Here is a 26,774-nt window from a genome sequence, read left to right as displayed (position 1 = left end):
GCACCCCCACAGCTAACACACACATAACTTTTTCTAACGACACTACACATTCCTTTGTCTCATGCCCGCCTGCATACTTCTCACATTTAGCAATCTCCCTCCTACACACTGCTGCAACATGACCATAACCTTGGCACTTAAAACACCGTAATGGGTTTGGGACAAAAGCTCCCACGGGATAAATTACACATTCTAACTTGACCTTGTCAAATCAAATCAAATGTATTTATAAAGCCCTTCGTACATCAGCTGATGTCACAAAGTGCTGTACAGAAACCCAGCCTAAAACACCAAACAGCAAGCAATGCAGGTGTAGAAGCATGGTGTCCAGGAAAAACTCCCTAGAAAGGCCAGAACCAGTCCTCTTCTGGCTGTGCCGGGTGGAGATTATAACAGAACATGGGCTAAGATGTTCAAATGTTCCTAGATGACCAGCAGGGTCAAATAATAATAATCACAGTGGTTGTCGAGGGAGCAACAGGTCAGCACCTCAGCAGTAAATGTCAGTTGGCTTTTCATAGCCGATCATTCAGAGTATCTCTGCCACTCCTACTGTCTCTTGAGAGTTGAAAACAGCAGGTCTGGGACAGGTAGCACGTCCGGTGAACAGGTCAGGGTTCCATAGCCACAGGCTGAACAGTTGAAACTGGAGCAGCAGCACGGCCAGGTGGACTGGGGACAGCAAGGAGTCATCAGGCCAGGTAGACCTGAGGCATGGTCCTAGGGCTCAGGTCCTCCGAGAGAGAGAAAGAGAGAGAGAGAGAATTAAAGAGAGCATAGAGAGAGCATACTTAAAATTCATAACTTGTCAGGTTAAGACTCTGCATCAAAACTTAGCAGGACAGACAGTGTCCTTTCCATTTCCTTATCCTCTCCACCGCGTTGCTCCAAATGGCAGGCGTCATAGACACCGGTAATCTTCAATTTCAGTTGATTCTCCTGCGCACTTAATGCCACCAATGCTATCACTCCTTTCAACGGTGCTCTCCTCCACAGAGAACAGGAGTGGCTACTCCCTTTGGACAGAGGAAAGGCAAAATATCTTCATGAGTCCATTTCGAGTTACTTTCACCAACTCAGTCCCAAACCACTTCTCCACCCAACCTGACACCACGTAAGAATCTACCAGAAGGCAAGGATCAATTCTCTCCAGATATGTCACTCCCACTGGGCCAGAATCATCTTTTTCAACATCTGCAGTCTTCACTGCACCTGCCACCACAGTTAATTCCTCCTCACACTTATCACATTAAATTTCCTTCTGATGCTCTTCCAAACGTTCTGTGTGATCCACCATTCTATATTCACTATAAACATCTTCCACATTTCTCCTTTTTTCCCTGTCCACCATCTTATCCTTCATCAGATCTTCCAGAAGGCTTGTGCATTACCCACTCCATATTTACTTATATTGTGTTCCACTTCTCTCCTTTTTTCACCTGTCCTCCATCTTACCCCCACAGCATGGCCACACCGGCAGCCATTTTCTTCTTCTTCTTCTACTTCTTCTTCTTCTTCTTCTTCTTCTTCTTCTTCTTCTTCTTCTTCTTCTTCTTCCTCTTCTTCTTCTTCTTCTTCTTCTTCTTCTTCTTCTTCTTCTTCTACTTCTTCTTCTTCTTCTTCTTCTTCTACTTCTTCTTCTTCTTCTTCTTCTTCTACTTCTTCTTCTTCTTCTTCTTCTTCTTCTTCTTCTTCTTCTTCTTCTTCTTCTTCTTCTTCTTCCTCTTCTTCTTCTTCTTCTTCTTCTTCTTCTTCTACTTCTTCTTCTTCTTCTTCTTCTTCTTCTTCTTCTTCTTCTTCTTCTTCTTCCTTTCTAACCTGGTGTCGGCATGAGAAAATTAGGCAAGTCTCAAATTCCCGCAAGACTTTGCGCCCTCACAGATAGGCAGCGTCAGAAATAAAAGACTCAATCGTGGATTAGGAGCAACTCCCTTTTGTTTACATCTCCATTTATACCAAACATTTATTCTCACTCTTTTACATTTATTCTCACTTTGTAATGTAAAACATATGAACTAAAATAATACCGTTGTATTTCTTCTCCTAGTGTTTCAATAGAGCCACAAGTACATATAACTATCCTCTTACTCTTCCTCCTCAAGAGCAGAGCTGCAGACCATTTATTCTCCTACATCTGGATATGCACTTAGTTGATATAAAACACCAGGAGGCCGTGACCTTGTGTATATGTTAAAGTGCAGACTGGTAAACTGGAATGTACGTCATCGTGTAAAGTTTCCTTTAGTCATACCTGGGTTGTATTCATTTGGCTCCAACAGAAGAAAACAGAAGAAAATGGACAGAAACTGGGAGGGACTACATGGATTTGTGTTGCAAAATGTTTTTAAACGTTTCCTATTACTACATGCCCTAAATAATACAACCCTGGCATGATGTATGGACTGGCTGGCTTCTCATGCATGGAAGATGGAAGAAGGAAATGGAGCTTGAAATTGCTATCGAAGAAATTATGAAGTTATTTCCCTGTGTGTCGTAGTCAATGCGATGCTTGTTATTGGTTTTTAAGGTTGCCTGTCTATGAGGCTCAATTGATACCAAGCTAATTAAACATCAGAGACAGGGAATGTCGATTTTGTAATGCATCTGAGTTTGATTCAGAAGGTCTGTTACAGGATAGCCTACCATGTATACTGTATGGATAAAATCACGTAGGAGAAAATGTTGCTCCCATTTGTTAAAGCATGTCAATGTGTTTTGCTTGGTTTGATCTAGTGTGCTAGTGGACACCATCTGAGACGATGTGGAAATCACATGGTTAGAAATCCAACAGGTAACCTACACCTGTGGAAGCCAAGCAGTATTTTCAGACAAATGTTTTACCTGTGTATGTTAATTTTCACGCCTAAAATATACGCAAATGATGTCATCACGATCATCACTATACACACAGAGGTTTTCCTCCGTTCAACCTATAGGTAGTGTTAGTTCTGGATTGTGACAATCATTTATCTCACATATGCCATTCAAGACAACTTTGGAGTGAAATGGACATTCATTACAGTTACAGACATGCTAAGTATCCCACAGCTGGTATAGCTTAAGGAGAGTTCATGGGCTTTTCAATACAGGCAAATCATATTGTATCATATTCTTTGATCCGTGTTTCTTTGTCATGCCTGTGTTTATGTGCCGAGTGTGTTATGATACCGTAAATTATATATCATATGCTCAACATCACTGACTTTGTGGTCAGAGGTCTGTAATTCATCTGAAAGTGAAAAAAGCAAACACACAAACCATGTATGGTGACAGAGCCAAATGCCACCGTGAGGTAAACCACAGCCTAAAGAAGATTGCAGTCAAGTCCACGGCAAGGCAAGACCAATGTCCTTCAAGGTTATTCTATTCAGTAACGGGCATATTGTTGAACCTTGCTACAGTAGATGCTTCTATCCTCCCAAGTATATGGCTATTATAATTCTTCCTTTGATGCACTGCTGGTTGACAATCTTCAGATGGATGGCTTGCTCCACATTGCTCTTAATTCCCTGGAATAACTTTGCTTTGCACAAATTCAGTTGTGCACAAGAGAAAAACCTAGTCTGTTACTGTAGCTTTTAGTCATGTTTGATATGATTATGTGAAGTCCCATTTACTGCTCTCATCCCATAATCTTCCCCAGGGCCCCATTACTTTCTGGGCTGCATTTCAAATCTAGTATAAGTATAGCCGACTAAATATGTTTTGCACATATTATAGTTACTCAAAAGCCTTGAATACCATAGTATTACTGTAAAGATCCAGCCTCTAACTAAGAGGGACATCTCAGGCAATGCACTTAAACTATACAGTATATACAAAAGTATGTGGACACCCCTTCAAATTAGTGGACCCGGCTATTTCAGCCACACCCCTTGCTGACAGGTGTATAGTGACTTTCAACATGGCTCCACCTTTCCAACAAGTCAGCTCATCAACTTTCTGCACTGCTAGAGCTGCCTCGAGCAACTGCAAGTGCTATTATTGTGAAGTGGAAACGTCTAGGAGCAACAACGGCTCAGTTGCGAAGTGGTAGGCCACACAAGAGCGGGACCACCGAGCGCTGAAGCACTTAGAGCATACAAATTGTCTGTTCTCAGTTGCAATACTCACTAACGACTTCCAAACTGCCTCTCGAAGCAACATCAGCACAAGAAATGTTATTCGGGAGCTTCATGAAATGGGTTGCCATGGCCGAGCATCCGCATACAAACCTAAGATCACCATGTACAATGCCAAGTGTCAGCTGGAGTGGTGTAAAGCCCGCCATGATTGGACTCTGGAGAAGTGGAAACGCGTCCTCTGTTGTGATGAATCACGCTTCACGATCTGACAGTACGACAGACGAATCTGGGTTTGACGTATGCCAGGAGAACACTACCTGCCCGAATGCATAGTGTCAACTGTAAAGTTTGGTGGAGGAGGAATAGGCCCCTTAGTTCCAGCGAAGGAAAATCTTAACTCTAAAGCATACAATGACATTTTAGACGATTCTGTGCTTCCAACTTTTGGCAACAGTTTGAGAATTTGTGTACATTGCAACATGCCAAATAGTATTTGAATTATTTCTAAGATTTTGAAGACTTTGAGGGTTTTGTTGAGCCTGCTTGTGGTGCTATCTATAGGCAGGGTTTGCACATTTTGGATTATGCAATTGGTTCCATTCTACAAGGAAAATTCAAAGAAGCAAACCTTGACAGATTTGAAAACATTTTGAACCCAGTGTAGACAGCAGTTGACCATAGTTGAGTTGTATGGAATAGAGACAATGGAAAACTAGGAGTCAGTAGAAGGGGGTAATTTAGAGCGACCACATTCTCCCAAGCCAACATGGTGGGAACCACTGCAATGTGTTGTGTTTCTTTACAGGAAGACCCGGCTGTCAGAGACAGCTCCAGAAGGAAAAGAGGCACAGACGTGTAATCAGCTACTTTTTCATTTAACTTTCCTGGCTGGCCTTCCTTCCCCATCCCCACCCCCATCCCCTAGCCCCACCCCCATCCCCTAGACATGTTTGTGGAAGAGAAGAGAAGGGAAGGTGAGGTGCGTGTTCAAACCAGAAGCAACAATGTTCTCTTGCGCCAACAAGGTTTGCCTATAATCCCCAATGCTCATACCTCACAACTCTGGAACATGTAGATAACGTTGTAGTTTATTTTTTTACAGACACACAGATGTCTTTATAAAATGAAGGGAGTCATCTCTTCTAGTCACACTAACAAAGGGACAGGTATAATCATAGGGTTTATGTTCACTTTGAACTGACACTCTAGTAACTAGTTGCTGACAAGGCAGGTCAACATGTTGGAGTGCTTAACACCAATTTCAGAACAACAGTGGAATTAAACTTTACACAAGGTTGTCATGAAGGCTTAATAAAGCCTTCATAACCTTCACACATAATAATACTTCTGTCACGTGGAGATCATGTAACCTGTCATATCACCCTTCATATTATGGTATTTGCTTATAAATGGTTTGTGAAACATCTACCTAGCTGTTATAAAGGGCTATGAAACCTTCACTAAGCTCAGTAGATAAAATTGTGACCCAGTTGTTTGTGACCAATCACTGTCCTGGATAGATTAATCAGTGAACCAATTATAGGAGGGGGGGGGGGGGGGGGGGGTCAAAGGGTAGCAGGAACTGGAAGATTTATGTCCGCCACCAGATGGTTCAAAGCAGGCATGCACAGCTGCCGCAGCAGCTGGAACTCATCTGCATGACCTGGGAAAGAAGGCAGAGTCAGCCGGAACATTCTGGTCTTGCCAGATGACAGATCAGTTCAGGCTATAAAGAAAACCATCAATATTTAAAAGGATTAAGTCTTAGTACAAGGATTAGGCTGCTTTTGAATGTGTCTGACACCTGACAGAGCAGTCGGGACATCTTGCTCATTTTAAACAAACGTAAGCCTACTTTCTGAAACAGTTTGGCTGACGTTGAGTCCTTGGAAAAGAGAGAGTTTAAATGACTCATTGTTTCCATAAGGTCATGTTTTAACCTCTAGACTTCTGGCTGCAGCAATCTACTCCCCAAACACAGTGTCATGAGTTTTTCCGCATTAACCCGGGAAAATCCATAAAGTAACCATTTCCTGGGCTCCCGAGTGGCGCAGCGGTCTAAGGCACTGCATCTCAGTGCTAGTGGTGTCACTACAACACTCTGGTTCAATTTCATCACAACCGGCTGTGATTGGGAGTCCCATAGGGCAGTGCATAATTGTCCCAGTGTTGTCTGGGTTAGGGTTTGGACGGGGTAGGCTGTCATTGTAAATACTATTTCTCTTAACTAACTTGCCTGGTTAAATAAAGGTTAAAAATATGTAAAAAAAAAAAAAAAATGCAGCCTGCTGTATGATTGTATTACACACTTTCCCACTGATTGTTCCAAGTTGTCATAGATGTGTGACATGGTTTCAGTGCCGAATGTTGCGGTTCATTGTTATCTGGCTTTTGTTCCCCCTGAGGAACGTCTAACAGTCTGGTGAGTCTGTAGTACAAAGAACACAGCCAGACATTCTCTCATTCTCTCAGAAACCTGGAGAAAGTAAATGTTGTAGAACAGTGGGGGAAACCAACAGACTGAGTGAGAACACTAATGGAAAATATGCATCAGACGAGCATGCCTTTTCACCGTTGTCACGATTATCCGGTTTATGTGGCGTCTGCTGAAAGTACGGAACCTGTGATGAATTAAGCTGAGGGGGAGGAAAAAGTGAACCACCCCCTCCTTACTCTGGCCTGCACTGAGGTTTTAAGACCGCCCAGCAAACCTCACTTCTCTCACTGTAAACTTCAAATGCTCCCGACACCCCCTTTCGAAACCCCAACAGGGAAAATGGTACTTTCCAAGCTCTGCGGTCTATGCCTTCGCTTGACAGGGCCAGTTGGACATTTTTATTCTTCTGTAGTTTATAGAAGTGTATTTACAATTAGTTACATTTTGTGTAGATCATGTGTACATCTAGTTAAGATACTCTTGCCTGTAATAATAATACAGCTATATGGTTAGGAAACTAATACGTCTGCACAGTTAGGGAGATGATCCCTCTGCACGGTCCCGTGTGGCTCAGTTAGTAGAGCATGGCACTTGCAATGCCAGGGTTGTGGGTTCGATTCCTACAGTGGAATGTAAAAAATAAAATGTATTTACTCACTCTATAAGTTGCTCTGCTTTGCAAAAACATTTTTGGATTCATATGAATATTCGTTTTTTCTTTGTTTGTTCCAGTGTTTTATTAATTAAATTCATCCAAACTTGCATTTTCACAGAACAATAGCCTGGAAACTGGTAACTTACCGGGGAATCAAGTTTAAACAAAGTGCTTGCTTTAGTTATGTACAGTACTTGGAGGCAGGACAGCAGAGCTTTATCCCGGGACATTCAGACTTGTCAAATGTCTTACAGTAGATAGAACATAAATGAGCTGGAAACTGTCTACTGCACACTGCCTACTGTCTACTGTCTACTGGCTTCTGCCTACTGTCTACTGCCTACTGCCTACTGTCTACTGTCTACCGTCTACCGTCTACCGTCTACCGTCTACCGTCTACCGCCTACCGTCTACCGTCTACCGTCTACCGCCTACCGTCTACCGTCTACCGCCTACCGTCTACTCTCTACTGCCTACTCTCTACTGTCTACTGCCTACTGTCTACTGCCTACTGTCTTCTGCCTACTGCTTACTGTCTACTGTCTACTGGCTTCTGCCTACTGTCTACTGCCTACTGTCTACTGCCTACTGCCTACTGTCTACTGCCTACTGTCTACTGTCTACTGCCTACTGTCTACTGGCTTCTGCCTACTGTCTACTGCCTACTGTCTACTGTCTACTGCCTACTGCCATCTACCTACTGTCTACTGTCAACTGCCTACTGCCTACTGTCTACTGTCTACTGCCTACTGCCTACTGTCTACTGTCTACTGTCTACTGTCTACTGTCTACTGCCTACTGTCTACTGTCTACTGTCTACTGTCTACTGTCTACTGCCTACCGTCTACCGTCTACCGTCTACCGTCTACCGTCTACCGCCTACCGCCTACCGTCTACCGTCTACTCTCTACCGCCTACTGTCTACTGCCTACTGGCTTCTACCTACTGTCTACTGTCTACCGTCTACCGTCTACCGTCTACCGCCTACCGCCTACCGTCTACCGTCTACCGCCTACCGTCTACCGTCTACCGCCTACCGTCTACTCTCTACTGCCTACTCTCTACTGTCTACTGCCTACTGTCTACTGCCTACTGTCTTCTGCCTACTGCCTACTGTCTACTGTCTACTGGCTTCTGCCTACTGTCTACTGCCTACTGTCTACTGCCTACTGCCTACTGTCTACTGCCTACTGTCTACTGTCTACTGCCTACTGTCTACTGGCTTCTGCCTACTGTCTACTGCCTACTGTCTACTGTCTACTGCCTACTGCCATCTACCTACTGTCTACTGTCAACTGCCTACTGCCTACTGCCTACTGTCTACTGTCTACTGCCTACTGCCTACTGTCTACTGTCTACTGTCTAATGTCTACTGTCTACTGCCTACTGTCTACTGTCTACTGTCTACTGTCTACTGTCTACTGCCTACTGCCTACCGTCTACCGTCTACCGTCTACCGTCTACCGTCTACCGCCTACCGCCTACCGTACTACTGTCGTGTCTACTACTGCCTACTGTCTACTGTCTACCGTCTACCGTCTACCGTCTACCGTCTACCGTCTACCGCCTACCGCCTACCGTCTACCGTCTACTACCGTCTACCGTCTACCGCCTACCGTCTACTCTCTACTGCCTACTCTCTACTGTCTACTGCCTACTGTCTACTGCCTACTGTCTTCTGCCTACTGCTTACTGTCTACTGTCTACTGGCTTCTGCCTACTGTCTACTGCCTACTGTCTACTGCCTACTGCCTACTGTCTACTGCCTACTGTCTACTGTCTACTGCCTACTGTCTACTGGCTTCTGCCTACTGTCTACTGCCTACTGTCTACTGTCTACTGCCTACTGCCATCTACCTACTGTCTACTGTCTACTGCCTACTGCCTACTGTCTACTGTCTACTGTCTAATGTCTACTGTCTACTGCCTACTGTCTACTGTCTACTGTCTACTGTCTACTGTCTACTGCCTACTGCCTACCGTCTACCGTCTACCGTCTACCGTCTACCGTCTACCGCCTACCGTCTACCGTACTGCCTACTGGCTTCTACCTACTGCCTACTGTCTTCTGCCTACTGCCTACTGTCTACTGTCTACTGGCTTCTGCCTACTACTGCCTACTGTCTACTGCCTACTGCCTACTGTCTACTGCCTACTGTCTACTGTCTACTGCCTACTGTCTACTGGCTTCTGCCTACTGTCTACTGCCTACTGTCTACTGTCTACTGCCTACTGCCATCTACCTACTGTCTACTGTCAACTGCCTACTGCCTACTGTCTACTGTCTACTGCCTACTGCCTACTGTCTAATGTCTACTGTCTACTGCCTACTGTCTACTGTCTACTGTCTACTGTCTACTGTCTACTGCCTACTGCCTACCGTCTACCGTCTACCGTCTACCGTCTACCGTCTACCGTCTACCGCCTACCGCCTACCGTCTACCGTCTACTCTCTACCGCCTACTGTCTACTGCCTACTGGCTTCTACCTACTGTCTACTGTCTACTGTCTACTGTCTACTGGCTTCTGCCTACTGTCTACTGTCTACTGTCTACTGCCTACTGTCTACTGTCTACTGCCTACTGTCTACTGTCTACTGTCTACTGTCTACTGCCTACTGTCTACTGTCTACTGCCTACTGTCTACTGTCTACTGCCTACTGCCTACTGCCTACTCTCTACTGTATACTGCCTACTGTCTACTGCCTACTGCCTACTGCCTACTGTCTACTGCCTACTGTCTACTGTCTACTGCCTACTGTCTACTGTCTACTGCCTACTGCCTACTGCCTACTCTCTACTGTATACTGCCTACTGTCTACTGCCTACTGCCTACTGCCTACTGTCTACTGTCTACTGCCTACTGCCTACTGTCTACTGCCTACTGGCTTCTGCCTACTGTCTACTGTCTACTGTCTACTGGCTTCTGCCTACTGACACTGCCTACTACCTACTGCCTACCGTCTACCGTCTACCGCCTACCGTCTACCGTCTACCGGCTTCTGCCTACTGTCTACTGTCTACTGTCTACTGCCTACTGCCTACTGTCTACTGTCTACTGTCTACTGTCTACTGTCTTCTGCCTACTGTCTTCTGCCTACTGTCTACTGCCTACTGTCTACTGTCTACTGCCTACTGTCTACTGTCTACTGCCTACTGCCTACTGCCTTCTGCCTACTGTCTACTGTCTACTGTCTACTGTCTACTGCCTACTACCTACTGCCTACCGCCTACTGTCTACTGCCTACCGCCTACTGTCTGAAGAGCCTAGACTAGTGTGGAGACAACACAGCTGGTTACAAACAGAGGTTCAGAGATAAAGAATGATGATAAATGGAGTAGCGAACCCTGCTGAGTATCACAGGGTCGTTTTCCGTTATCTCACGCGAGACATGGTGCAGGGCAGGCTCTATGGATCAATTCTGACAGGCGGGAGACCTTCTGAGACCCAGGGATGGGTGTCTGTTGTGGGATGGTGTTGGAGGGGGGTGGGGTGGGGGTGTTCCCAAGGGGGTGATGAAGGAGGTAGGTGCGTGTGTGCGTGTGTGTGTGTGTGTGTGTGTGTGTGTGTGTGTGTGTGTGTGTGTGTGTGTGGCCGATGTGGGCGGCATGACTCATAACCACAGACATTCATCAGGGCAGGCGAAATACCTTGAATTATGGTACCCTCAATTATAAGATTAGACATTAGCCATTACATTGGATCACTTAGCCATATTGTAGCTTATCCAAGGCTGTAGTTTCCTTTAATTTGAGATGGCTATACCATCCGCATTGTGTTTTGCTAAGGCATGTTTAAAAATGATTGGTGGTATCAGTTACATCATCCCACTGGCTCTCTAGTTTGATCCAGTTCCCAGAATAAGAGTATTTGGTTCCCCTTATCTGTTCTCTCCTCTCTTTGTTTAGTATACCAATGGTTCCCAAACTGTGGGGGTCAGCAAAAATGTTCACAGCACCTCTTGGCAAAATTCATACAATTGCAGGAAATAATATTCAAACCTGCAAAATCTTCTCTCTGTTAACGACCTGGGTTTGGAAACCCCTGGAGTAGACAACACACTTTTATGCACTTTATCTTCTTCTAATATTCCGATTTTTTTTATATTTGACCTTTATTTAACTAGGCAAGTCAGTTAAGAACCAATTCTTATTTTCAATGACAGCCTAGGAACAGTGGGTTAACTGCTTGTTCAAGGGCAGAACGACAGATTTCTACCTTGTCAGCTCAGGGGTTTGAACTTGCAACCTTCCGGTAAACACTCTAACCACTAGGCTACCCTGCCGTCCCAGAATAAGATCATGGTGAACTAAGTATTCCAGGATAAATTTTGTGTGTAGTTTTTGTCATAACTTTGTCATAATTTTATAAAATGTTGGTCATCGTCTACGGCATCCATCTTAGGAAGTCGAAAGTTTTAGGCTAAACTCTTCCTGTGGCCGTTTTGTATATGTTGCAGAGTGAGATAACAGATGGTTCATTTAGCAGATGAGCTAATCTAGAATGATCCGTTACCCCCACAGTGCCAAGGTGATGACATAGCCGACGGCTCAGTCTGTTTCCTCCCAGTCAGATCTCACAGCACACTGAGGAACTTAAGTTATACGTGGAAACATAAAGTAGAGTCTTGTGAGAGCTGTTGGTCTGGTAGATATGTTCCCCTGGCACTCTGACCAGTCTGAGGCTAGTTCTTGTCAAATGGTTACCTATAAAGCTCAGGGATGCCACCTGGTGTTTATGACGAGAACAGGTAAAGGACCTACAAGTCACCTTTTCTCCATCAACTCAGTCGAATGATACGTTTGTTTATGTTTTGTGTGTCAGTTGTCATGACTACCTAGAAATGCTAATGTGCCCTAAAGTAAAGTTCAACCGCTCTCCTTTCCCCAGCAAGTCTCCATCAGGTTGTTGCTGTGAATGAGAATGTGTTCTTCTCAGTCAACTTACTAACCTGGTAGAGTAGAAGTTCAATAAATTAATAAGTAGATACAAATATTAATCACAATCAATGAGTGGGTGGGTGCAAATGTGTATAAATTGTGTTAAAAACAAGTGGGAGCTTTTCTTGATATAGCCAAGTCTCTCCTGCATGTGGGGTAGGTAGACCAGGTAAACCCATGAAACGTTGTTGTAAATTTGCATAAGCACTCAAGATGGTTTGTGTTTTATAGAGCACCATTACTGTTTAATATCCCTTTTCCACTACTTTTCTGTGTGTGTGTAATAAACGTTTAGTATTTTATTGGTAGATCTATGCGGGGACATTTTTCATTGGTGGCTGGGTCATTTTTTTGTGAGTCTGTAAGTCAGGTTTTCAAGTCATTCCTTTGGAGGAAGTTAGCTCATGTCTGACAGTGGGGAGACTTTACTACAACCGACAGTCACCTTTTCCAGAACCCTCTTCTACCTGCAGTTGAACTGAGATGTTATCCAGTACCTAATGGAAAACATATGCTCCACATTACCTCTAAACAACCTGTTGTTGATTAAGGATACAGAATAATACGATTCTGTTACACTAACACTGCATTTATTCTTCTGTGTTTAAAGTGTCCAATTGGGTTTGTGTTAATTTTGTTGTTGGTGATACTGCCTGCCAGTAAAGAAAGCAGAAGGTTTTGCGATGTCCAATGAGGAAACATGTAATCTCTCATGAAGCCACACAGGAAGCCAATAGGAAGAGAGCTATGAGAACATGTTCACAAGCCACTAAAAAAGTCTGAAGTATAACATTTAACCAGTGCATCGCTTTCAATGACTAGTGTCTTCATGTTGATCTATCTCAGTTCTGGACTGTGGCATTTATTGCATTTTTCAACATGTAACGTCTATCTTAATGTAGTAACCCAGAACTAGGCATCCTCTTTGCCTTCTGCCTATGATTGTAGCATCTAGCGATAATACATTGTACAAATGAACAATGACACCACATTAGCTTTAATGTGAATTTTAAGAGCAGCGGTCCAATTTTTTGTGTTCAACTTCTTCCTGTCCCTGTTCTCATCAATTTATTCACAGAAATGCAGATCTCTCTAATATGCTCCTACCCATCACAGTTCCTTTCTGTTGCTCATGTTCCCTGCTGACCTTTCCTGTCTGACCTTTCCTGTCTGACCTTTCCTGTCTGATCTTTCCTGTCTGTCCTTTCCTGTTTGACTTTTCCTGTCTGACCGTTCCTGTCTGACCTCTACTGTCTGACCCTTCCCTCTCTGACCTTTCCTATCTGACCTTTCCTGCATGATCTTTCCTGTTTGACATTTCCTGTCTGACCTTTCCCTGTCTGACATTTCTTGTCTGTCCTTTCCCAGTCTGACCTTTCCTGTTTGACTTTTCCTGTCTGACCGTTCCTGTCTGTCCTTTCCCTGTCTGACCTTTCCCTGTGCGACCTTTCCCTGTGTGACCTTTCCTGTCTGTCCTTTCCCTGTCTGACCTTCCGTGTCTGACCTTTCCCTGTCTGACCTTTCCTGTCTGACCTTTTCTGTCTAACCTTTCCTGTCTGTTCCACCCTCCACAGGAGATGACTTGGGCTGCACGGTTGATGGCCAGGTGTACACCAACCGAGACATTTGGAAACCGGAGCCATGTCGGATCTGCGTGTGCGACAACGGCGCCGTCCTGTGCGACGAGATCCAGTGCGATGAGCTCTCCAACTGTGAGAAAGTGATCATCCCCGAGGGCGAGTGCTGTCCCATCTGCCAGAGCGAGGGCAGCACAGACACCAGTGGCAATGGCAGACCCGGTGAGCAAAGACACACATTTTTTATGAGAGAACCCAGTATGAACTGTGTTTGAATGTGTAACTACTACTACACTAATACACAGATGACACTGGTGACACTGATGACACTGATGACACTCATGACACTGATGACACTTATGACACTGGTGACACTGATGACATTGATGACACTTATGACACTGGTGACACTGATGACATTGATGACACTCATGACACTGGTGACACTTATGACACTGATGACACTGATTACACTCATGACATTAGTGACACTGGTGACACTCATGACACTGATGACACTCATGGCACAGATGACACTGATGACACTCATGACACTGGTGACACTCATGACACTGGTGACACTGATGACACTGATGACACTGGTGACACTCATGAGACTGATGACACTCATGACACTCATGGCATAGATGACACTGATGACACTCATGACACTGATGACACTCATGACACTCATGGCACAGATGACACTGATGACACTCATGACACTGGTGACACTCATGACACTGGTGACACTGATGACACTGATGACACTGGTGACACTCATGAGACTGATGACACTCATGACACTCATGGCATAGATGACACTGATGACACTCATGACACTGATGACACTCATGACACTCATGGCACTGATGACACTCATGGCACAGATGACACTGATGACACTCATGACACTCATGACACTGGTGACACTCATGACACTGGTGACACTCATGACACTGATGACACTTATGACACTGGTGACACTGGTGACACTCATGAGACTGATGACACTCATGGCATAGATGACACTGATGACACTCATGACACTGATGACACTGATGATACTCATGACACTGATGACACTCATGGCACTCATGACACTCGTGACACTCATGACACTGTAGACTACAGGCTTTTGTAAGATAATTATTTGTTTATGTCTGTTCTGTCATTTTCAGATGTTGGCAGAGTCTACAGGGTAAGCTTTAGGATCTCCTTGTGATTATCAAAAATCTTTAAAATACATTTTTACTAACTTGATTTTAACGGTGAAGCAACATCTGCAATCTTGCTCTTGGTTTTTAGGGTCAGAAAGGAGAACCTGGAGATGTACCACAGGTGACTGGGATCAGAGGTCGTCCTGGGCCTATGGTAAGCTTATAGATCACTTTGTTTTCAGAATCTATTATACACTGAGTTTGTGATATAGTGCTTTGTCGAGATTCACCAAAATACAGCTTTAAGGCTTACATTTTTTACCAGTTGTTTCTCACTTGTGGTGTGGATTTTGTAAGACTCTTTCAGTCAACTCTAGATGGCAGAAGAGCACAGTTACCTACAACACAGTTACCTGCCTGTACTTGACAGAGCATCAATAATGACTTTCCTCCATATCAGTAATGATGCCATCATGTGATTAATGAAGGGACATTAGTGTGGCTTTTCCCATCCGTTCTTTTTGTTCGACAACAGGGGCCTCCCGGATCTCCAGGATTCAGAGGGGACCGAGGCCAGAAAGGAAGACCTGTACGTTCCAAACATGACTTGTGAAAACACACACACCTCTAGGATGCATGTAGAGCAAACATATCACGTTGTAGCTACGCTGGAGTCCTGTACTGTATACTTATTTACATTGACACGTTGACAACAACCAAAAATAGTGAGTTTCAATACAAGTTGGATCTTTGCCAAATAGCAAATCCTTAATCATTCCTTTTTCTGGACCTAAATAGTATGATCACCCAACTCTTTTCTGTGACACCCCCTCAGAAGTGATCCATGTGGCCCCAACTGTGCAGTCCACACAGAGCTTGTCTTATAAAAACCCAATGTGATGTAGCTTGATTTGGAAAATATGCTAAAGGAATATTTAGTCATTATATAATGGCAGGTATAACACAGCCTTAATGGTGTCATTTCCACTCCAGGACAACCAAGCTGAGACATGACAATTTACGTACTACTCAGTCTCTATTGAATTAGGGTATTTCAGAGAAGCAACTAATGTATGTGATTATGGACATAAAATAATTATATTGATTAAAAAAAAATGGCTTTCATTGTTATGCTCAAATAGAATACAGTATCTTCAAAGATAATCAACAGTACATGACCTGTTAAAGACAGTAGACAAACATATATATACTCTGCACTGTGTGGAGATTTTTCTCTTTGGTGAAAAACACTGGGATAAAAACAAACAAACAATCAACACACCATTTATTTTCAGTTTCAATGACATTACATTATCATTGGAATGCACTCCCAAAAGACCCATTCCGCAAACGTATGTATTTCATTTAAATTCAGTTCACAACAAAAACCTAAATGATGAATGAACATGTCCCTCTCATTGGAATGCTGATCCAATTGAGGACATACATTTAGCAGAACATCATTACTCTTTATGATTTATGACATAATATGTCCTCGGTGTACCGCTCATGATTAATTTTTTGTTTTCTCATTGTGTCTGCTTTCATCCTCCACTGTTATTGCGTATCAACTAGAAAACCTGCTTTAGAACACAAGACAATATGTCTGTCTACACATTATGCTACTAAACATAAATGGAGATCTCAGGGGTCACTGATATCAATACAAGAGTTGAGGGGGGGGGGGGGGGGGGGAGTTTACACAGTAACAAGTTTACGATTTGGCACTTAATGAATGACACAGTATTTACTTCTTATGAGTTGCTTATATTAACATGACATTATCTATCTAAAGGGGCTGCGTGGACAAGCAGGATACGACGGAGAGCCTGGTGTGCCTGGAAACCCAGGAGAACCAGGGCCTGCAGGAAACCAGGGTCCACCAGGAGTATGTACCACAATACCCACCCCTCATAAGCATGTATCATCTCAAGTGTATAACATGTCTATAAATGTTTAATTGACTGTCAATAAGTATAAACCCTTTCTAAAGGCAACGTTATTGTTAAGCGTTACCATCATGTAGTGTATTCTTCCCTGACTGATGTCTTGAGATGTTGCCTCAATATATCCACATCATTTTCCTTCCCCATGAAGCCATCTATTTTGTGAAGTACACTAATCCCTCCTGCAGAAAAGCACCCCCCACAACATGATGCTGCCACCCCCGTGCTTCACGGTTGGGATGGTGTTCTTCGGCTTGCAATCCTCCCCCATTTTCCTCCAAACATAACGATGGTCATTATGGCCAAACTGTTCTATTATGTTTCATGAGACCAGAGGACATTTCTCCAAAAAGTACGATCTTTGTTCCTATGTGCAGATGCAAACCGTAGTCTGGATTTTTTAAGGCAGTTTTGGAGCCGTGGCTTCGTCCTTGCTGAGTGGCCTTTCAGGTTATGATGATATATGACTCGTTTTACTGTGGATATAGATACTTTTGTACCCGTTTGCTCCAGCATCTTCATGAGGTCCTTTGCTGTTGTTCTGGGATTGATTTGCACTTTTCGCACCAAAGTACGTTAATCTCTAGCAGACAGAACGCGTCTCCTTCCTGAGCGGTATGATGGCTGCATGGTCCCATGCTGTTTATACTTGCGTACTATTGTTTGTACAGATGAATGTGGTACCTTCGGGCATTTGGAAATTGCTCCCAAAGATGAACCAGACTTGTGGAGGTCTACAGGTGTTTGCCCATGTTTATTAGTGCTCCTGAGTGCAGTTGTGGATCCGCTACTGTGGACTGGGATCTGGCCTTGTATAGAATGTCCTTGTATCTCTCCTGGAAGGGGATATAGTCACCCTTTAGACACTCCTCTACGGCTCTGATCTGAAAGACTCAAGATAACTTTGGTAATCTCTTCAGTCTTCTCATTTACCATCCAAATCTTCTCCTTCTCTTCCTCCCTTAGAGTACGTATCCTGGCCTCCTCTTCATCTCGCAGAATTTTCCGAAGATCATCAAACTCTATCCTGATCTGCATTTGTGTAAAATTGTCTTAATGTACCTTGCTGTTTGATGACAGGTTAGTTTGGATTCAGTAAAAAGACCCAGCTTCTCCTTCAAGAGCTCCAGTTCAACCTTTACTCTTTCTTTGTGATCCTGGACAATTTGAAATACGGGACAGAACTTGTGTCCTGTGTGTGTTCTTGAATCCCGACACACTAAACAGACAGGCTGTTGATCCTCCGGACAGAAGAGCTTGAGTTTCTCTTTGTGTCGAGTGCAGAGCCTCTGGAACCCAGCTGCATCTCTGGAGCTCCTCTTCTGTAGGAAGCCCTCACACAGCCTCTTCAAGGTAAGGTTCACTGCTGGGAAAGGCATTGAGGAGATCCTCCTGCAGACTGGACACTCCTGGTCTTCCATATGTTTCCAGTACTCCTCAAGGCAGGTTTTGCAGGCGCTGTGGCTGCAACACAGAACCACAGGATCCCTGAAGATTTCATAACACACAGGACAGGAGAGGAGATGTCCTCTGAGTTTCAGGTTGAATATCCAATACTGTAAATCACTGTTCTGTTTCCCCAGGGACTGGGAGCTCAGATGGCAGGAGGATTTGGGGATGAGAAATCAGCCGGCCAAATGGCCATGATGCCAGGAACTAGGGTAAGAAGGGTGCAGTGGAACCATCTTGGGTCACACAAGTTTCTTGTGCCATATTTATTTACTATGGCTTGGATAATTTAGCTTTTGTGGTGATGTTGGTGTATGTTTTGAATTTGTTGAAATATGGGTGTAAGTGGGCTCATAACGTTTATGATTCTGTGTACAATTATGCGACCTGTGTTTTAGGGAGAGGCAGGAGCAAGAGGACCTCCTGGGCCAAATGGAAACCCTGTAAGTTAAAAACAACGAATTTAAAAAATAATTTTAAACAATTATATTTGGAGCAAGCCGTTCACTCTCTTTGTTCTCTCTCGCTCTCCCTCTTTCTCTCGCTCTCTCAGGGCCATTCTGGACCGCAAGGACCCCATGGGGAAGTTGGTGATCCAGGTCACATGGTACGACAACTTTCTCTTTGTCATATGTTATGTTTCTGGTCCGGTGTTCCCTGTTTATTGCGACCATTCTCAACTATGTGTCTATAAAGAATAGCACCTTGTGTCGTGTTGGCACATCCATCTTCTTGAAAACAAACAACACAAAAGTGACAGATTATACAATATGTGCAACTGTTTATGTTGACCATTAAATCTCCTGGTAACACTTGACATTAAGCTGACAGATATAATATATTATTTATAATGCATTATAATGCATTATAATGTCTTATCATAATCTTCTGTTGTAGGGTCAATCTGGACAAAGGGGACCTGAAGGGCCACCAGGAAAGCCGGGTGAAGACGTGAGTAAACTCTCATCTCTGTTCACCAGAAGTACTGGCGCCATTCCATCGACTGCATTCAAAGATGGATTGCATTTCTATGGACTGCATTCAAAGATGGACTGCATTCCATGGACCGCATTCCAAGATGGATTGCATTTCTATGGACTGCATTCCATGGACTGCATTCCAAGATGGACTGCATTCCAGATGCTCTGTGTCACAATAACCTTCCCAACAGAAACATCCTCAAAAGACATGAACATATACCATATTGAAGGCACGCTAACCTTACTCCCCCATGATGTGTAAGAAACGTCACCCTTTATACTTAGTAAATGCTACTCATCTCTTGTGATGTCATCCTAGGGAGAAGCAGGGAAATCTGGAAATTCAGGAGAGATGGGATTCCCTGGATCAGCAGTAAGTTATGTATCAATAGAAGTGTTATGCTTGAAATTATTACTAAAATGACTGCAATGCTGTACTCAAATACCATGTAATATATTTCAGGGAGCTAGAGGATTTCCAGGGACACCAGGGCCTCCGGGATTGAAAGGCCATAGAGTAAGTATAACCCCATTCAATATATATATATTTTTGCTTATTTAGAGCTTTGAGCTAACGCTGTAATTAAAAGAACTTTACAAATGAAATGTATTATTATTATTGTTATTATTGTTATTATTAATGGAGAAATACACGTTCCATCTTTCAGGGTCACTCAGGTCCAATGGGTTTAAGAGGAGAAACTGGAAGTGTCGGATCCAAGGTAGACAATCTACATATTATGTTATAACTAACTGGTTTTATAACTGACAGTGATATTCATATATATATTATGTTATAACTAACTGGTTTTATAAATGACAGTGGTATTCATATAGATATTATGTTATAACTAAGTGGTTTTATAACTGACAGTGATATTCATATAGATATCATGTTATAACTAACTGGTTTCATGATTCATGTAGACCCCATAGTTATTTCTAGTCATGATACATCAGTTTCATACAGATAATATATCATATATGATACGTATAACTATGCATTCCTGTAGATCAGGGTGTCAAACTCATTCCACAGAAGGGCTGAGTGTCTGCAGGTTTATTGTTTTCTTCTTTAAATGAAGACCTTCCCAACACATGAAGTATGTTCCCTCAGGTCTCTACTCTACTACCACATATCTACAACTCAAAATCCATACGTGTGTGTGTGTGTTATCATGTGTAGGCGTGTGTCTGTGTCTTAATTCATCAATCAAGTACAAGGGTGGAGCGAAGAACTGTCGAATCTCATCCCTCCGTGTAATGAGTTTGGGCACGTGCTGTAGAGTGTTGCTAAGCATGTATTAATGAATGCAATGTTTCTGTCATCGATCTCTTAGGGTGCATTAGGCCCCACTGGTCCGATTGGCACACCTGGCCCTATGGTAAGTGGAACATACTTTAAATATACAGTATTGTGTACTAACCACTTGTGCTGTCTCTGACAAAATGCAAATCATGGCAGAGAACACTAAGATAAATAGAGTGACTGTAATGTTGATACCAATTTAAAGCAAAGACCACTGACATAAATAGAGTGACTGTAATGTTGATACCAATTTAAAGCAAAGACCACTGACATAAATAGAGTGACTGTAATGTTGATACCAATTTAAAGCAAAGACCACTGACATAAATAGAGTGACTGTAATGTTGATACCAATTTAAAGCAAAGACCACTGACATAAATAGAGTGACTATAATGTTGATACCAATTTAAAGCAAAGACCACTGACATAAATAGAGTGACTGTTACGCTCATAGCAATTTGCTATTTGATCATTAGAAGATTTCTCAACTTCTGCACCAATCAAAAAAATAAGATCGGTGAAAGCAAAATGGTGGATGCATACCTGGTGTTGGCTTTGACCAGTACAACAGATCCTTCACAGTCTAACCTGGTGTTGGCTTTGACCAGTACAACAGATTCTTCACAGTCATACCTGGTGTTGGCTTTGACCAGTACAACAGATCCTTCACAGTCATAACCTGGTGTTGGCTTTGACCAGTACAACACCAGTACAACAGATTCTTCATGGTGTTGGCTTTGACCAGTACAACAGATCACAGTCATACCTGGTGTTGGCTTTGACCAGTACAACAGATCCTTCACAGTCTAACCTGGTGTTGGCTTTGACCAGTACAACAGATTCTTCACAGTCTAACCTGGTGTTGGCTTTGACCAGTACAACAGATTCTTCACAGTCTAACCTGGTGTTGGCTTTGACCAGTACAACAGATTCTTCACAGTCTAACCTGGTGTTGGCTTTGACCAGTACAACAGATCCTTCACAGTCTAACCTGGTGTTGGCTTTGACCAGTACAACAGATTCTTCACAGTCATACCTGGTGTTGGCTTTGACCAGTACAGATCCTTCACAGTCTAACCTGGTGTTGGCTTTGACCAGTCCAGATCCTTCACAGTCTAACCTGGTGTTGGCTTTGACCAGTACAGATTCTTCACAGTCTAACCTGGTGTTGGCTTTGACCAGTACAGATCCTTCACAGTCTAACCTGGTGTTGGCTTTGATCAGTACAGATCCTTCACAGTCTAACCTGGTGTTGGCTTTGACCAGTACAGATCCTTCACAGTCTAACCTGGTGTTGGCTTTGACCAGTACAGATCCTTCATAGTCTAACCTGGTGTTGGCTTTGACCAGTACAGATCCTTCACAGTCTAACCTGGTGTTGGCTTTGACCAGTACAGATCCTTCACAGTCTAACCTGGTGTTGGCTTTGACCAGTACAGATCCTTCACAGTCTAACCTGGTGTTGGCTTTGACCAGTACAGATCCTTCACAGTCTAACCTGGTGTTGGCTTTGACCAGTACAGATCCTTCACAGTCTAACCTGGTGTTGGCTTTGACCAGTACAGATCCTTCACAGTCTAACCTGGTGTTGGCTTTGACCAGTACAGATCCTTCATAGTCTAACCTGGTGTTGGCTTTGACCAGTACAGATCCTTCACAGTCTAACCTGGTGTTGGCTTTGACCAGTACAGATCCTTCACAGTCTAACCTAGTGTTGGCTTTGACCAGTACAGATCATTCATAGTCTAACCTTGTGTTGGCTTTGACCATTACAGATCCTTCACAGTCTAACCTGGTATTGGCTTTGACCAGTACAGATCCTTCACAGTCTAACCCGGTGTTGGCTTTGACCAGTACAACAGATTCTTCACAGTCTAACCTGGTGTTGGCTTTGACCAGTACAGATCCTTCATAGTCTAACCCAGGGTTGGCTTTGACCCGTACAGATCCTTCACAGTCTAACCTGGTGTTGGCTTTGACCAGTACAGATCCTGCACAGTCTAACCTGGTGTTGGCTTTGACCAGTACAGATCCTTCACAGTCTAACCTGGTGTTGGCTTTGACCAGTACAGATCCTTCACATTCTAACCTGGTGTTGGCTTTGACCAGTCCAGATCCTTCACAGTCTAACCTGGTGTTGGCTTTGACCAGTACAACAGATCCTTCACAGTCTAACCTGGTGTTGGCTTTGACCAGTCCAGATCCTTCACAGTCTAACCTGGTGTTGGCTTTGACCAGTACAGATCCTTCACAGTCTAACCTGGTGTTGGCTTTGACCAGTCCAGATCCTTCACAGTCTAACCTGGTGTTGGCTTTGACCAGTCCAGATCCTTCACAGTCTAACCTGGTGTTGGCTTTGACCAGTCCAGATCCTTCACAGTCTAACCTGGTGTTGGCATTGACCAGTACAGATCCTTCACAGTCTAACCTGGTGTTGGCTTTGACCAGTACAGATCCTTCACAGTCTAACCTGGTGTGTGCTTTGACCAGTCCAGATCCTTCACAGTCTAACCTGGTGTTGGCTTTGACCAGTCCAGATCCTTCACAGTCTAACCTGGTGTTGGCATTGACCAGTACAGATCCTTCACAGTCTAACCTGGTGTTGGCTTTGACCAGTACAGATCCTTCACAGTCTAACCTGGTGTGTGCTTTGACCAGTCCAGATCCTTCACAGTCTAACCTGGTGTTGGCTTTGACCAGTACAAAGAGACAAGCAGAGGAAGCCAGTATGTGGATACAGTTCATGAAGAAAAGCTGTACTGATAGATTACCTTTGGCTTTCATATCTTTCAGCTGTCTAAAATGAACAATGCAATATGCATAACTAACAGGCATAGTTTAATTAATAAATTATCCAAATAAAACAAATACAAAAAAATGTTTCAAATGATTTTTTTTCCTTTTCGTAGAAGCCTATTTAATTAATAAGACATGAAGCATAATGGTGTTGCTTCATGGTTGCTCAGGAGCAGCAGTTGGACCTATTTGCAGGACTGTAGAAAGGCCTCGTCCTAGTGCGTCAACTCACGGCCAATTAAAACTTTTACTCGAATGGTCACTTTTTTCTTACATTTATATGTTTATTGTTCTGCCACTGTAAAAGCAATCATGACTTATGGCTTTTTAGGGCCCTAGAGGCATGCCTGGGGAGAGAGGCCGCTTAGGAGCTAATGGAATACCGGTAAGAATGAAAACACTTTTAATAAAGTGCATTATTCCACACAGCCAATAATAGCATTCTCAGATGTATTGCTGCTTTTTATATACAGTACACAATGAAAGGTATACACTTAATACCTCCACATAACAAGCTTATATTCACCTAGTGCTCAATTATTATTTCAAATATATTTTTGTGGCCATGTACAGTCTTTGCCAAACGTACACATTACACATTTCCGATGTATGTCTTCACAAGACCTGACGATTGTATTTCTATTTGAATCCAATCAACTGTTTGTTTTTTACGGCAGGGTATGAAAGGTCCTCCTGGGAACATTGGCAAACCAGGTCCGATGGTAAGACAAGTAGACGTATCTTATTATCAATTGTTTATGAAATTCATAGAATAACTCAACACACTGGAGTTGCTACTAGCATGTTACTCAACACACTAGAGTTGCTACTAGCATATTACTCAACACACTGGAGTTGCTACTATCATTACTCAACACACTGGAGTTACTACTAGCATATTCCTCAACACACTAGAGTTGCTACTAGCATATTAAAGCTTTTCAGCGATGAATAAATTAACTTTTCTGGTTTTATGCTTGCAGGGTCCATTAGGTATCAATGGTCCCCCAGGATATCCAGGAATTCCAGGAATGAAGGCAAGTAGACTGTCAAGTAGAACATTAAGTATTTAATCCATATTCAAATCTATTCGATACGAATTGAGACTTCAGAGTTTGTATATGTAATGTTCTATACATCATGTTATATATGTAACCTAGCAACAGATATTGCTAGCTAATAAGTTTATGCAGGGCTATGTAGATAAAATGGACTCATTGAGGATTTCTGTTTCTCTTCTCCAGGGCCAACCGGGTGCCACAGGAGTGCGGGGCCCCGAGGGGCAACAGGGCCAGAGGGGTGAGACAGGACACCAAGGCAGGGCAGGGGCAATTGGCCTACAAGTACGGCTCTTATTTCTAACATCTACTCTATTTATTGAAGGTTCAATGCAGCCATCTTGATCTCAATAACAAGTCATTTCTGGGTATCAATTAAATACTGTACTCTAATTGTTTTCACTTAATATTGTCAAAAAGATACAAAAATAGCTTCTTAGCAATGAGTACTTTCTCAATTTTGCTAAGACTGTCTCGGAGTGGTCTGAGTGGGGAGGGGAAAACTGAAAACTAGCTGTTATTGGCAGAGAGGTTTGGAACTCTCTTTCATATTGGTCTATTTCCTAATGATGTCACCAGGCAGACCAAAACTCCATCCCATCAAAACAGGCTGACATTTGCGGAGGTCTTTTCAAACAGCTATTACACTAAAAGGGCATTATCATAATTTTCACACATTCACAGTATAATTCCAATTCCAATCACGTTTTTGACTGCACTGGGCCTTTAACATCCTTATATGCACAATGGATTTTGGTAATGCACTTAAGATTTTACTAATATGACGAATTTGCTATTTCTAGGGTCCTTCAGGAACTGACGGTGGCCCAGGTACTAAGGGTCCAGTGGTATGTATATTATCATTCATCTAGTACTCCTAATCACCAAGAAAATAATTTCAAGTTAAACAACTGTAATTGTAATTTCACATAGTATACCTAGAGTATTTAAATATATATATGATCAAGATTGGTGTGTATTTAGAGATGCTCCTGTTGTTTTGTAGGGTACCATGGGTGTGCAGGGTCCCGGGGGTCACCTCGGACCCCACGGTCCACCCGGACCTCAGGGAAGCACTGGACAGCCTGGGATCAAAGGTCAACTGGTAATGTGGTGTCTCTTTACTTTGAATAAAAGTTGTTTTTTTCTACTCTTGCGAGGTGCAGACATTCATGTTCCTTATACATGTATAAATACACTATCAATGTTATGACATGCATGCTCTAGACATAAACATCGCTCTGTGTTACTTTGGCCTTTACCAAAGCACAGAGGAAATGGCCCAGAGCGCCTTCTAAGCAATGTACTTTTACTGCAAAATAGTTGTGTTGACTGTTTGACAAGGGGATGGGGATTTTGTTTTTCATTTGTATGATGCATTATCTATAATAAAATGTGACTTGTGATATACTGATGCATCTCACGTCTTTGTTTCAGGGAGATGTTGGTGTTCCTGGGTACAAAGGAGAGGGCGGACCCAAAGGAGAACCTGTAAGCCCAATTAATGTGACCTTTCACAGATGACTTTATATACAGTGATTGTAATATATTACAATACTTGGTTGTCTAAATGTACCTTATTCCACATTGGATGAAAGAGAGACACTGTCATACCTGGTACAGACTGTATTAAGATGGTTGAATGGCAGGTTTATTGAGATAAAGGTAAACACATTTTAAATAAAGTTTGTTTTGATTCCTAGGGTCCCCCTGGTTCCCAAGGAGTGATTGGGCCCCAGGGTGAGGAGGGAAAAAGAGGAAATCGTGGTGACTCTGGTTCATTAGGACCACTGGGTCCTGTTGGTGAGAGGGTGAGTCTACCTTTGGCCTCTCTACTACTGAACACCTCTAGATGATAAGGATTTAGGTCAGTGACTGTAAATTCAGACTTCTCAGGATTAATTTCAGCCCTCCATTCTCATTTACCTCAGTTCATTCACCATGAATATGTCCTCAACCCTGTGCAGACAAATGTATATTGTTTCATAGATTGTAATCTTGGTACCTGTATATTCGATGTGTCTTCGTTTCATTTATTGATGGGCATGTGTATTACAGGGGTCACCTGGTAACCGAGGTTTTCCCGGTGCTGATGGATTACCTGGACCTAAGGTACAGACAGATGATCAGAGATCTATTACAGCTAAACCATGTGATCATTAGACCGGATTCTAAGGACTGGAGCCCCAAGCCCAAACCTAACTCACTATACTGTTTCTCCTGAAGGGTGCTCAAGGAGATCGTGGACCATCTGGCACATCTGGGCCTAAAGGTTCAGGAGGCGATCCAGGGCGCACTGGCGAACCAGGCCTCCCAGGCGCAAGGGTAATGTGAAGACATCATCTAGATTTCCAAGTTTCCCTTGTTAACTTATATCCCATATTTATATCTAAAAAAAAAAA

The 26,774-nt window shown here is 43.2% G+C and overlaps 1 protein-coding gene across 1 annotated transcript in view; it reads left to right on the top strand.

The window, feature by feature from the left end:
• LOC139405497 (collagen alpha-2(V) chain-like) overlaps positions 1 to 26,774 on the top strand; it is a 65,746-nt gene that overhangs the window by 25,292 nt on the left and 13,680 nt on the right. Inside the window, exons 2-24 of the mRNA XM_071147866.1 lie at positions 13,671 to 13,895; positions 14,855 to 14,874; positions 14,982 to 15,047; positions 15,369 to 15,422; positions 16,629 to 16,721; positions 18,363 to 18,440; positions 18,627 to 18,671; positions 18,782 to 18,835; positions 19,126 to 19,179; positions 19,528 to 19,581; positions 19,672 to 19,725; positions 19,877 to 19,930; positions 20,549 to 20,593; positions 23,646 to 23,699; positions 23,992 to 24,036; positions 24,298 to 24,351; positions 24,559 to 24,657; positions 25,176 to 25,220; positions 25,379 to 25,477; positions 25,810 to 25,863; positions 26,076 to 26,183; positions 26,431 to 26,484; positions 26,599 to 26,697. Of these exons, the coding sequence (XP_071003967.1) occupies positions 13,671 to 13,895; positions 14,855 to 14,874; positions 14,982 to 15,047; positions 15,369 to 15,422; positions 16,629 to 16,721; positions 18,363 to 18,440; positions 18,627 to 18,671; positions 18,782 to 18,835; positions 19,126 to 19,179; positions 19,528 to 19,581; positions 19,672 to 19,725; positions 19,877 to 19,930; positions 20,549 to 20,593; positions 23,646 to 23,699; positions 23,992 to 24,036; positions 24,298 to 24,351; positions 24,559 to 24,657; positions 25,176 to 25,220; positions 25,379 to 25,477; positions 25,810 to 25,863; positions 26,076 to 26,183; positions 26,431 to 26,484; positions 26,599 to 26,697 (1,607 nt within the window). The remainder of the gene's footprint in view (positions 1 to 13,670; positions 13,896 to 14,854; positions 14,875 to 14,981; positions 15,048 to 15,368; positions 15,423 to 16,628; positions 16,722 to 18,362; positions 18,441 to 18,626; positions 18,672 to 18,781; positions 18,836 to 19,125; positions 19,180 to 19,527; positions 19,582 to 19,671; positions 19,726 to 19,876; positions 19,931 to 20,548; positions 20,594 to 23,645; positions 23,700 to 23,991; positions 24,037 to 24,297; positions 24,352 to 24,558; positions 24,658 to 25,175; positions 25,221 to 25,378; positions 25,478 to 25,809; positions 25,864 to 26,075; positions 26,184 to 26,430; positions 26,485 to 26,598; positions 26,698 to 26,774) is intronic.

Source organism: Oncorhynchus clarkii, chromosome 3 (assembly GCF_045791955.1).
Source record: "Oncorhynchus clarkii lewisi isolate Uvic-CL-2024 chromosome 3, UVic_Ocla_1.0, whole genome shotgun sequence".
Taxonomy (NCBI): domain Eukaryota; kingdom Metazoa; phylum Chordata; class Actinopteri; order Salmoniformes; family Salmonidae; genus Oncorhynchus; species Oncorhynchus clarkii.
This window is presented reverse-complemented; position numbering and strand designations above follow the sequence as displayed.